The sequence below is a fragment of the Sciurus carolinensis genome, chromosome 5 (assembly GCF_902686445.1).
Source record: "Sciurus carolinensis chromosome 5, mSciCar1.2, whole genome shotgun sequence".
NCBI lineage: Eukaryota > Metazoa > Chordata > Mammalia > Rodentia > Sciuridae > Sciurus > Sciurus carolinensis.
The window spans coordinates 139,747,535-139,760,713 of NC_062217.1; the positions used below are offsets into that span (position 1 = coordinate 139,747,535).

A 13,179-nucleotide genomic window follows, 5' to 3' on the forward strand; every position below is an offset into this window, starting at 1 on the left:
ACCCAGCTTAAACCAGAGGTCCTCAAATTTGATGCATATTGTAAACACTTGAGCAGTTCTGAAAACTGTCCAACATAGGTGACACCTCAGTTCAACTAAATCAGGAAGGATTTTGGGAGGTGCAGGGGGGTCATCAATATTTTAAAAGCTCACCTTCAAACCCAGTGGTGAGTGTTCACTCATTGGCAGAAAGAGGGAAAGATCAGAAGGCCTGGAATCTGCAAAACTGCATGTGGGGACTACTCTGATTTTGGAATCCCTACCCGCTAACCAGAGGATTTTTTTCAAGTCACAGTTCCAAGTAGCTGCTAGAAAACTCTATGTGGAACCTGAAAGTAAAAGCTGAAGAAAACTTTCCCTTCACAGACTAAAGGACAACCAACTGTGTACAGAACTTCTAAATTCTCACTGAGGAAGATGCAAGTTTGCCTTTCACACTAGAGATTTCGAGCCATTTTTGTTTGGGGATAAAGAAGAGCCACAAATTTAGAATAGAGTCCTTCCTTAAGCAAATTAAGTCTTACTTTTTTGGAAAAGCACGTCACACACCCCAAATTCAAGCCATTTTCCAAGTTAAATTTTAATAGCAAAGTTGCTTCTATTAGGTGAGATAGCAGGATGTGAATGTGGAAAATCCCATTCAGTATTAAAGATCCAGGAACACCTGCTCTTTGACCAAGCCCTCCTTCAGGAGCAGCCCAGGGATGTACCAACCAACCTTGGGTCAAACTGGAAAGGTAACCAATAAGAACTGATCCCAGTCATGCCTGCCTGGAAGTAGCTCCCCATTTCAGACAGGGGTCTACTAGAGAAGGAGGGTCTCTGTGGGAGAGACTTCAAAGAACAAGAATGAAGAGCAGGAAGGAACACTAAGCCTAAAGCCACTGAGCAGTCAACTCATTCTGTCACAGGCAGGACCTTGAATGAGTTACTTCCCCTCTCTGGGCAGTATAAAGTTAGGCCTTTGGATCCCATAACCAAATTTGAATTTTTTTCATATCTTGGAAAGAGAGTATTCTTCACCCAACAATTAGTGTGAATATAGTGACAAACAGGAGTTATGAACTCCAGTGCCCACAGAGGCCAGTCACCAGTATAAGAGAATGCAATCATTACTTGGGGTCTTAGGCTGACACAAGGCAGCATGCCCCATCTAGGGCAGCAGGCTTCATTTAAAGGGGCAGCTGCTATTCAATGCCACAAAGTTGTTGCCATAAGGAAGGATCTTGCAATTTTTAGAGAAAAACAATGAAATCCACATTTTTATGTAGTCTGCTGACTTTTATATCTCTACAAATTCTTTTTTAAAAATAAAATCCTGTGTTGAGAAAAATACATCTGAGATCATATACGGCCTGCAGACCTGTAGCTGACACGCTCTGACATAGAGGATGTTATGACTAAAGCTTATCCTTCAAAATCGGGCCTTTGCAGTAGGTTGGTCATTGATTTCTCCTTCAGTTTAAAATACAGTGTACATAAGACATTCTGAAATTTTAGGCAGAGCTAGAGCAACAACTGAGGTTCTTGAACCTGCTGCATCTTGCCCCAGGGAACTAGCGTCTCCCTCCAGTCCAGGACTGATGCCTATTACCCTTCCCTGGTCCCTTCTGGGCAACTCCAAGTTTACCCCTCAAGAAGGTGCTGGAGGGGCTAGGTTTACAGCTCAGAGGTAGAGTACTTGCCTAGGGTTCAATCCTCAGCACCACATTAAAATTAATTAATTAATTAAAATAAAGTGAAGGTTAAATTCTTTAAAAAGAAGAATAAGGTACTGGAGCTCAAGAAGTAGAAGCTTCTCCAGCCCTTTCCACAATATCTCCTTCCCCATTTTAAAGTTGACATGTGACCTCCAAAATAATACTGACCCAACAGAGAGCAAATGTGATGAAGAGTAACTGCTGATGGGGGCAGTTCCTCAAGTCACTGCCCCAGGGCACCGGTCCCAGAGTTCAGGTGATAGTATATGTAGTCACTAATGAGACTGGGACCATTGGAATACTCTCAGGTGGATTCACTTCCTGGTCCAAACTAACCCTGCTTGGTTTTTCCTAAACAAAACGGGAGAATATCAGTTGATAGTTTTGTTTTGACTTTTTTTTTTCATTAATTTTGCCTTTGAGAAGAAAACATTCTTAGGTCTTATATCAAACACATTTATTCTTGAAGTGAGAAGTTCATAAAGGATAGCCAGAAGAGAGTGAAATATTTACATTAGAAAAATTATGGGTGCCAGCCAATCCTCAAATACTGTCATAGTGGAGTTATTCTAATAGTGTTTTTCCAGCATGGCAGATCACACGTGTTAAAATTAACTTCGTTCTCTTCACACCTCTCAGTGGTTGTACACAATGACAGAAGCAAACATTCTTGTCTCCTGTGCTTAAGAGCTTATGCACACATGAAAACAATTCGCAGCTAAAACAATTCACATCCATTTTTTTAAAAAAAGCATTTTTTACTTCAAAGGAAATTAAAACAAAGACAAAAAATAGGCAAGAGATTGAGTGCTACCTCTAATGTGCAAGGTACTGGATTCTTGCATTGAGAACCCTAGCGTCAGTCCTCACTTCAAACATCACATTGAAAAAGTGTGGCAGAAAAACAAGTCACCTTCAATATGAAGGATGTGAGCTGTGTACACTGACAACACACTCAAAGATACACCATATTACAGGAGAAAGGCCAGTGTACAGTGAACCTTCTTACAAGGCTAAACACTCATGAATTATCAGATGTTCATTCAGATATTTGGGTTAAGCTACTATGGGCACTTGCAAAGAACTATCTTTGCCATGACTTGGAGTCCCTACATGTCATCATAATTGGTGTTGGCATGAGTTTTGCCAGACAGTGTTCTGTACCAAGAACCCCAGTTTGAGGCCTTGATCACAAAGTCACTTATCACATTAGGACTGCAAAGCCAGATTTGCTTACACTTTCCCCAGATTTTTTGATCATGTTGGAACAGGAAGGCTTCACTTAAGATCTTGATTCTCCAGGATACAGTTCATCATCCCCAAATACCATCCAACACCCTTAAAATTTATTTGGCTTTTCTTCACAAGAATTCATAGAATGGATCTCTTTCCCCTCATGAGTTACTTCCCCAGGAGGGAACTGTAAAACCAACTTTAAAATACAAAATAATCTTACATTTTCTCACCAATAATTAAGTATCAGACCTCCCGCTCCTACTCTGACCTGAGCTTCAGAGCCCTTCATGTACGCCGCTCACACATTCGTCATACCATTAACACAGCTTTCCATCACCATCAATTGTCCTTCCGCGACCTTTCCTTGCCCAATGTGAAAGTTAGTGAACTGAGAGGGAAGGAGGAAGGGCACTGAAAAAGCATTACTATTATAAAAATAGATCCTAGGCTGTTATCTGACCCTCCAAAGCAAAATGGGGTAATATCATCGATACAGACCCCAACACTAAATTCTCAAGTGGCTGTATATTTTCTGAAACCAGGCCACAAAAGCTCAAACCTAAACCTACTGATGGAAAGTAGCAAAGACTTCCTAAATATTGAGCAATACAGACCTAGAATTGCACGGGGACTATGACAGGTCAAGACCAGTCACTAGGTTGCTTAATTCAGCGATAAGAGGCCAAGTTCTCCATTCTCCCCCAGCTCTGCCATTCTGGGAAGAGCCCGCTAGCCAGCCTGGGACTACCAAAGATTGTTGATTCTAACTCGGTCTTTGGGGGCACCTGGTGGAATACACAGTCTTGGAGTGCCGTCTGTGTCTGCACCCCATCAGGTTTCCATTGCACATGGACAATTCTGTAATTCTGGCCCTCATTGTTGTCCCAGAAGACCTGCCCATTAGCATGGTAAGAAATGCAGAACTCAATTTTCTCCTCAGTTGGAATGACAGAGGGTAAGTCAATGGCAAATGAGAAGGTATCACTATCTGAGCTGCTATACACATTCTTCATGTAGACACAGTCCACATCTGTATAGCTTTTCCAAGTGTCAAAAGTGATTCGGACCTGAACTCTTTTCTCAAAGCTCATGTTTTTCACTTTGACAGTCCCAGTCACAGTTCGCTCTTGCAAACAACAGTTCTCCAGACACACAAAATTCTTCTGAAAATGGTTCCGGAAACTTAAGTAATCAGTTGAAGGCTGAGGAAAATCTAAAATCAAGTTTTTCTCCTCGTGGAGTTTTAAGCCAGAGGAGATATCATTAAGGTCCAAGAGATCAAATTGGAGATCCCAGGCTGGTTCTTCTGGGAGGTCAGAGAAGACATGGATAGCTGTGAGAGCGAGGCCCTTGGAATCAGCAAACACAACCCGCTTCTTGGTTTGGTTATGTGAGCGCTTCCATTCGTTCTGTGATTTCGTTTCCTGTTTGAGGTTGAGACATGGCTTCAGAGGCTTTAATTTATTCATAAAATTTCTTTGTTGAAAGTCATTGTAAGGGCCCAGGAAACTCTTCAGAGGTGGTGAATGAGCCAAGCAAAGTCTCATGGCCACATCCACTGGCATGACTGAACTCGTTAAAGGATGGGGATCCAAAACCTGGATCATTCTGCAATGCAAAAGGACAGGGGGAAGGAAGAGATGAAGTGATTTTGATTTGTCGGTGATACCATTCATTGTGTTATTTAAAATTTTTTTTCTGGTTTTAATGCACAAGGCAGATTCTTCAGTAAAATATTAAATAACAAAAAAAAAAAAAAAAGGACAGGGAGTGAACACCTAGATCTGGAATGCTCTTCCCCTGTCCCAAATATATAGGAACTATTTCTGTACTGACTGAATTGCAGCCAGTTCAGCATCAGGGAGGTGCTATCATATGTAGTAAGAGAAGAGTATCGATCAGATCCACATTCTGCATCTGCCTCTACCCTTGGTTGGTTATAGGGCTGTGGGTAACTGCCTAAATCACCTGAAGTGGGGGCATTCAGCTTCCTCATTTGAGAAACAAAACCATTGGATTTGATGACATTTTATACAGCTCTAAGAATCATTTGCTCTCTTCTGAACCAGCGGTTCTCAAACCTGTATGGTCAACTTGGCCTATCAAGTTAATTTCTTTCTTTTTTAAAAAATTCAGATACTGGGACTTTGAGCCACTAAATCCTCTCCAGGGGAGTCCACAGAGGTGGATATGATCTCAAAGCTTCCTCAGAGAGTCTAATGACCAGATGGGTTCTTTGGGTATCATAGTTCCAGACCTCTGCTCCCTGTGGCTATTATTGCTTATTTTGCTCTTAAACTCATTCCACTTCTCTGGAAAGTAATCCTCTTGAAAAGGAAAAAGTAGCAATAAAAATCCCCATGCAACAGTTCTAAGGGTGAGAAGGCTAGGAGTGAAGTCAGAATTAACTTTGCACGTCACTTATCTTTCTCTTCCTCATTTTTCACAAATAACTGACTGAAACACAAACCAACCATTCATGTACTTAAAGAAATATTTTGCATAATCTGTATTTCAAATACAAAGATGCCCATGACAATTCCACATTTAAATGGAAAAACTTGTTGCCTATATGAGATGATGGATGTGTTCATTTGTTCCACTATAATCATCATTTAACTATGCATGCATTTTATAACAGCATGTTGCCTTGAATATACACAATCAATATACAGAGGAAAAAAAACTGGTTACCTGAAAATCGAACTATTTTTAAATACATGTTAAACGTGAACTTACAAATATTTTGAAAAACTTTATAGGAAACATACTAAAAAGTTAATTATCTCTCAGTGATAATGATTATAAGTAATCTACTACCTGTACTTTTGGGGTATTTTCTAATGTTGTAGCAATGGATATTTATAAATATGTAGAAAGATGTGTATAAATAGTAGAAAGACAATAAAAAGCTGTCTAAAACTTAAACATAACTATGCTCAGTAATATTAAACCAAAAAGCATCCATCAAGATGATTTTTTTTCCTGGCCTTTAGCCCTCATTTTGCCAAATTATGGAATTAGGATCCCCCCCCCCATCTTAGCCCTACAGATAAGAGGTGTGTGAATAACGCACATGACATTTCTTAGTGTGGCTTTAGTAACTCTGTTCATTGCAGCTCTAAGCACGTAGGCAAGTGGTCATTATCACAAAATGGACAATTAAGAACATTCACAGAATTTATTATCTCTGGGATTTTTCTGGGAGACCTACAAACTAAGAGCAAACAAATAAAAGCTAAAATTATATTTGTGAATCTAATAATAGTTAACAGGCAGGGTTTTTAAAGAAGTCTTCTAAGTTATGTCTGGAGAAGCAACTTAAGTAGTTTCATGGGACAGATTTTTTTTTTTAACTTTTTGCATTTATAGAAAGGCAGTTTTAATGCCTGGCGATTTCCCTGCAATTTTAAGTCCTGGCCAAGAGTTTAAAATACTAGTTTGCTCAAACTCTGAGTCTTGAGTTTGTTATGGCAAACTATGATAAGGAATGAAGGAGAACGAATGAATGTAAATATCACCCTGTAATTTTCGTCCCCGAGCTAAACTATCTGACTAGCGATGTTAGAGTGCTATCACAACTTAAAATGTTTGGGACATTAGTGCAGGACTCAAAGATTAGAGTTATATTAATAAGGAAATCTGAACTAAAGCTGACTCACGTTCAGACAGTTTCTGATTTAGGATGCTGATTCTCAAAATAGGTTCTGCCTAAGAAAAATACAGTGCAAATTTCCACACCTCCAAGGCCTCCTGGGGTGCCAGATGTAACTCAGCAGCCAGTTAATCAGCCTCCGCCCACCCCCGGGGTCTTCATTTGCAGGAATCACAGAACGAAAACACCTCCCAACTTCTCTACAGCTGCAAAGTCCCTTCTGTTCCGAGGCGCGGAGTTGCAGCTAACCTACCTGGTGCAGCTCATTAGGTAGAGAGGCTGAGGCGGACCGTGAGAGCCCAGCACCCCTCTGTCTGCGCAAGTTCGCACCCAGCCCGGGGCAGTACCAGCTCTGCACTTCCTCTGGCCGACTGCGGTCTGGCACTGGAGAGACCACTTATCTGCGCCTAACCACGTGAACTGATCCCTTGGACCAATCACAGGGCCGCGGGTCCAGTGGCGCGACCAACCAGCGCCCAGCTAGGGCACAAGCCCTAGTCCTGGAACGTGATCGCTTTGGGGCTGGATGTGCCGGGAGCTCCTAGGAGTCCCCGTGGGGGGCGCGTGTTGATGATTCCCAGGTCAGCTGGACATTGCAGGGTAACGCGAACCCTGAGCAAGGGGACCTTCAGGCACGTAATGCACGGGGCTAGGAGAAAAAGCCGCAAGCCTCACCCAGGAGGGGCCGCTCATCTAGTCTTGGAGTGTCCGTTACTTGGAAATATGGGGATTTGTGCAGAGTTGAATCTGAGCATAGAAAGTTGTGGCTCGATCCAACTGTATACATTATTTTAAATGTTTCTTTTGCTCATTGTTGTGTACGTCCACCTTGGTCAGCGCAATGAGAAGTTGACTGTTCATTGTTTGGGTTGGAGTGAATCCATAAATGCACCACACAGGAGGAAATGACTGCCAGAAATTATCAATTTCTCTAATAAATGTTAGGAAAGTATGCAAGTCCCATAAAACAATGAGGTGGAGTTTAAGTGGAATGAGACAGCATTACCCTATGTACATGTGTAATTACACGAATGGTATGAATCTACATCGTGCACAACCACAGAAATGAAATGATGTACCCCATTTGTGTGCAATGAATCAAAATGCAGTCTGTAAAAATAAAAATAATATTTAAAAAGTTAAAAAATAAATAAAAATAAAAAACAATTTGTGTTTTGGTCTATTCTATTCTCTTCTTGGAAGAGGACATTATAGCCAGAAATGAAATAACCCTTTTCACTCACGGGGCCAGGCAGAGGCAGTAGTCAGTCCAGACCAGTACTGCCGTCCTTTGGCAGTGATGTAGAAAGCAAAATGTTAAAATGTCACAGTATATTTCACGACCTCCCCAAGCTAGTAACATTCATGAGATTTCTCCACTTTGTTTAATTTGGGGGATTTTTAGACCACCAGTTACAACCATAAAATTTCATTTCTAACTTAAGTATCTTTTAAAATAAAGCCCATCTCCTAGTTCTGCTCTACCAACTTAAATATCCAGCAATATATTAAAATGTACAAAAATCACTGTGGTTTTTAAATAACTGTTGAACAGTGGAACTGTTAAAATGGTGCTATTAAAGTGAAGAAAAATAAACCCATGCTGAAGATCCTTGAGACAGATTTCATACTTGGGCTTTATTTTTTTAAAAACAAAATGTCCAACCAATGGCAGCTATTGTAGCCCCTCAGCTCAGCCAAAACTAGCCAAGAGGACAAAGTCTTTGGGGTTGACACTTACTAGGTACCTGAATCTAGGCAAGTTCTAACCCAGTTTCCATGTGTGTAAAATGGAGATAACAATTTGAGGATTAAATAAGATTGTGCAAGTGACAAATTTAGCAGAATGCCCAGCTCTGTGTTCAACCCATGTTAGTTCTCAAGTTAGTAATCAATTCCTTAATATTAGTTTTTACTCTATCACCTCAGGAAAACTGGCACCTGAGCTTTTGATATTGGTAATAGTTGTTGCTTATTGAGTCTTTACTCAATAAACACTGGTGAGTGTGTGTGTGTCTGTGTGTGTGTGTCTGTGTGTGTGTTATGTTTAATTCTTACAACCTTAGGTGGCATCTTCTATATTAATCCTATCACAGAGAAAGGGAAACTGAGGCATTGAGAAGTCAAGAATCCTGCCCAGGATCTCCCAGGTAAGAGCCTGGATTAGAACCTGGCTGGTGCCAGAGCAATAACCACTATGCAATACTGTCTTCCTAGACAGAATGATAGAGATGAAGGGTGTCTTATATATCATTGGCATCAAACTCTTCATTTCACAGTTGCGGAATCTAAAAATTAAAGAAGTTGAGGGGCTTTCCAGGGACTGGTTAGGCCCAAACTAGAACCCTGGTATTGGCATCAGATCTACTCTTTTGCTGCTGCCATTATGCTCCCTCCCCCACGCCATTTTACAACCTAGATTGCTAGCCCTGAACCTCCTCGTCAGCCCTTGGTGCAATTGCTATTAGCCCACGGAATTCCACTACTTAAGAATAGCTCCCCCGCCATTTCTCTCTCTCTCATTCATTCTTAATCTCACTCTCACTCTCACTCACTCTCTCACTTTCTCTTCTCTCTCTCCTCTTCACTCTCACTCCCACTCTCTCTCTCATTTTTTCTCTCTTCTCTCTCCTCCCCCCTCCTCCTCCTCCTTCTTCTTCTTCTTCTTCTTCTTGTTCTTCTTCTTCTCTTCTTCTTCTTCTTCTTCTTCTTCTTCTTCTTCTCTCTCTCTCTCTCTCTCTCTCTCTCTCTCTCTCTCTCATTTTCTTTCTCTCCCTCTCACTCTGCGGGCAGACACTCTGCATGTCCGCTTAATAAAATCTCTTGCATGAGTTCCCACATCCGGACTGGTTTTTCTGGGTGCTTTCACCTGGTAGAGTCTTAATCATACATTAAGCTAAAAGGTGAGTATTGCCAATTTAAGGAATGGAGCAATATAAAATAATAATAAGAATTCACTGTGATCTCATTTGAGGGGAAAGGTAGCATACTTAGAAAATAGAATATGCTCTACTAAAATGTTAACAGTGCTTATTCGAGGGTAGTGAGATTGTGGGTAATAAAAATGTTTTTGTTGTCTTGCTTCTCTGTATTTCTTTTTTTTTTTTTTTTTTACAATGAACATGGAAGACTTTGCTAATTCATAATTAATTTTTAAAGGATTTTTTAACTTTCAGATTCAACGAACACGCAGAGTCTACATGCTAGATGCCAAGAACTATGTTGGACATTTCACATACTTAAACTGCCTTCCCACACCATCTTTCTGGAGTCCTACTTGTTTCCCTCCACTCTGCTTTCTCTCCTGCCCCCTGGTGTTGACTAATGCCATAAAAGTCACTGAACTACTTTGAATGGAGAATTCAGAGAAGCAGCACTCCTCCTAAGAATCACACTTAATACACCTCTAAACTGGATGATCCAGGCCTCTCTCTTCGTCTCCTTCCTGGATTTTACTGTCCTTTATTATGGGATAAGAGGACCTAGGATGGAATCAGTGTTCTTCGTTGGGAATTACCCAAGCGAAGGTGGGGTGGACCCAGAACTGTGGGGATTTTTATTGTTATTAGTGGGCTTCCTCCAACGGTGGTTTACCAACATTCAAACATTGCCTTGTTTACTAATTATAACAATAAACCAACACCTAGAGATTATTGATCAGTGCAGCATTTCCATACTGTGCCAGGGATAACAAGGATTGACAATCCATAACTCTTTGACCTTGAGGATGTTATGATCTTCATTAAAAAAAAAATCCAAACTCACAACATGCCCAAGGAACAGTTTAAGGAGCTACTAAGAAGAGGGCTGATGATCGTGTAGGTCCATAAGAGGGTTCACGATGTTTACACACAAGCATTCACTCCACATATTACCAGAGAACTGCCCTCGTGGGAAAAACACCCTGATGGGTTCCCAGCTACCAACTTATTTTCTATGACTTTGCTTTTCTCAGTGCCCATTCAAGAAAGAGCTTGAGAATCAAACCTTATGGTCCTTTGCATTTTTATTATAAAATTGTCAGAGCTTTAACCACGGTTGGTTGTAACTAGGATGAACCTCATAAACGATCTTCTTGCCTCACAATGTAGTGTCAGTGAGGTTGAGAACTTCTCATTTTGATTAAAAGAACTAGGATTTCTATTTTTGAAAACAGAAATGTCAGCTTACTTATCAGTGAATAGCAAGCTAGCTCTTACACTATCTCTTTCTTTAGCCACATTGGATGTGATTATTAGGTAAAGGGTTATAATTTTAAAAACTTTTATATAGTGCTCACTTTGGGCTAGGTACTGTTTTAAACACTTCACAAATCTCATAATATTTATAAGAGTCCTATGAAGCAGAAACCCATTTCACAGATGAGAAACCTGAGGAGGTCTGGAGAGTAACTTGTCTAAGATCACACAGCTAGTAGGTGATAGGACCAGGTTTCAAAACCCTCTGGAATCCATGCTCCAAGTGTATAAGTTGATCTGAAAAAGAGAAGCACCAAACTGGTACCTACCCAGACCAAAGAAAAGTTCTGAAGATGGCCAGAGAGATTCAGAAAGGGAAGGGCTCCCTCTGACATATCTGTGGATGCTTCAAAAAGATAGTGGAACTTGGCAAGGCCAGGAAAATGGGAGAAACTTACATTTGGTGCAGTATCATCTTTGGGGCATTTAGATAAGACTACAGCTTGTAACTTAACCAATGAGAGAACAGATGAGATGACCATCAAAATTGTGCCAGCCGTCCACTGTTCTACTCCAAGGGCATATTCCAGGAGGGCAAGAGGAGGAATTTTAAATGTTGCTGAATAGACTATGCTATGAGCCCTTCACTGAAGGGATTTTCAAGTATACTGTTCACTATCTGAACATTTTCAGTTTTTTGTTTGTTTGTTTTACTTCATGTCCTGCCTGTTTAAAAAAAAAAAATAAGAGCAAAAAACAATCTGGGTAAATGTAAAGCACAATTGTTATCAGTCATAATAAGGAGATAAAGTGCAGGATGTCACCTGAGACATGTGAAGTGTCTCTGGTGAGGTGAGAAGAGGGGAGTGGGGACAAAAATAAGGGAGATATGCTTCAATAGTCTACCAGGTTAAAATCGGGTGAGTGGCAAATGTGTCCATTAACTTTATACAACTTTGCTATATGTTCTTCAAGACTAGAGAAAAGAGAGGCATCTGAGAGTGAAGGTGGCCAAAGAAGATCAGGACATTGGGACAAGGAGAACAATTTGGTTACAGGTGAGGATTCTAGCTGGGGGTCTTGGGAGAAGGATCAAAGGAGAAAGAATTGAAATATTAAAAATCATTTTAAGAGATGACATCTCACTCTGTGGCCCAGGCTGTACTGCAGTGACTATTCATAGGCATGCTTCCCCTGCAAATACTTCATGCAAACACCAGATTGGCATAGCACACTACAGCCCCAAATTCCTGAGCTCAACCAGTTCTCCTGCCTCAGCCTCCCAAGTGTGCACCACCCCCCAGTCAACATTAAATTTTTTTAAAAATCCCTTGGAATATCTTGAACAAAATTAGAGATCTGTCAGCTTCAAGAGGAAATGAACTATGAATGAAATAACAATCCAGTGACAGGGGAGGAATCCTGTCGTGTTGCTAGTTACATCTGCAAGTTGCTGTAATGTCTCCATATTCATGGAAGGATTAGGGTGAATAAAAGCGCAAGTTAGAAAGACTGTAAGGTGAAACAACTGAAACACTATTGAAGGGCATTTCTAAAGGCTTTAATATGATTATATGGAAGATGAGAGGAAATGGGTAGTGCAGAGAAAGGACTAGAAACTTGCTCAAATGTACCAAAGGAAACTTCAATGAAAGAAAAATCAAAATGAGAAAATAAATATTCTGAACAAGAATAAGAACTACGAGGAAGTATTAACCCTACCAAATTTAAACATTTCACAGAATTAGAGTTCAAAAAACCATAAACTGGTATTGGTGCATGAATAAATATGCACCAACATAAAATGAAATATAAATTATGAAATATAAATTATTTCATAATCAGTGAAATGAAGGAGTCCATAAAGAAACCTACTTTTGTATCAAAATGTTAATACATGATACAGGTGGTAGTCTGGTTCAACCTACTTTGGGCCATGTAATTTTGGCAACTTGGAGAGTTTCCCTTTTAGCTCAGGAAAGAGAATTATTGGCACAATAACTGAATCCTTCAGTAAGAGAGAATGGACACAATGTATACTCTTAAGTTCTATTCTTCCCTATCTCTAGTTCTTCCCCCCAAGAAGCTGGGAAAATCTTTTCGTAGCTGATTGGCTTTGTCTGTGCTGGGTGGGCCCTATGTATATTGTCATTGCTATGATTGGGCAGGTATGTGCACCTCTGGTTTAGTCCCATATTTTATTAAATCTGTTTGTGGGGTGGTGCTGGGGATTGGACCCAGGGATTGGCAAACATTAAGCACATGTTCTACCACTGAGTTACACTCCTAGCCCCTTGCTGAATCTTCATCCTGTGATTTTTACATTCCACTTCTTTGCTTAAAAACCAAATAGCCTGTGAAATGCAGCAACCTCTCTAACTAGACCACTCTTTACTCATCAAATTCACAT

At 40.5% G+C, this 13,179-nt stretch overlaps 1 protein-coding gene across 1 annotated transcript; it reads right to left on the reverse strand.

Annotated features, from left to right (window-relative positions):
• Positions 1–2,140: 2,140 nt before the first annotated feature.
• Positions 2,141–6,966, reverse strand: Ppp1r3c (protein phosphatase 1 regulatory subunit 3C). The gene is made up of 2 exons (XM_047554444.1): positions 6,845–6,966; positions 2,141–4,544 (listed from the first exon to the last, which is right to left on the reverse strand). Exons 1-2 carry the CDS (start codon positions 6,856–6,858, stop codon positions 3,605–3,607), a joined length of 954 nt encoding a protein of 317 aa, XP_047410400.1. The 5' UTR covers positions 6,859–6,966; the 3' UTR covers positions 2,141–3,604.
• Positions 6,967–13,179: the final 6,213 nt, after the last annotated feature.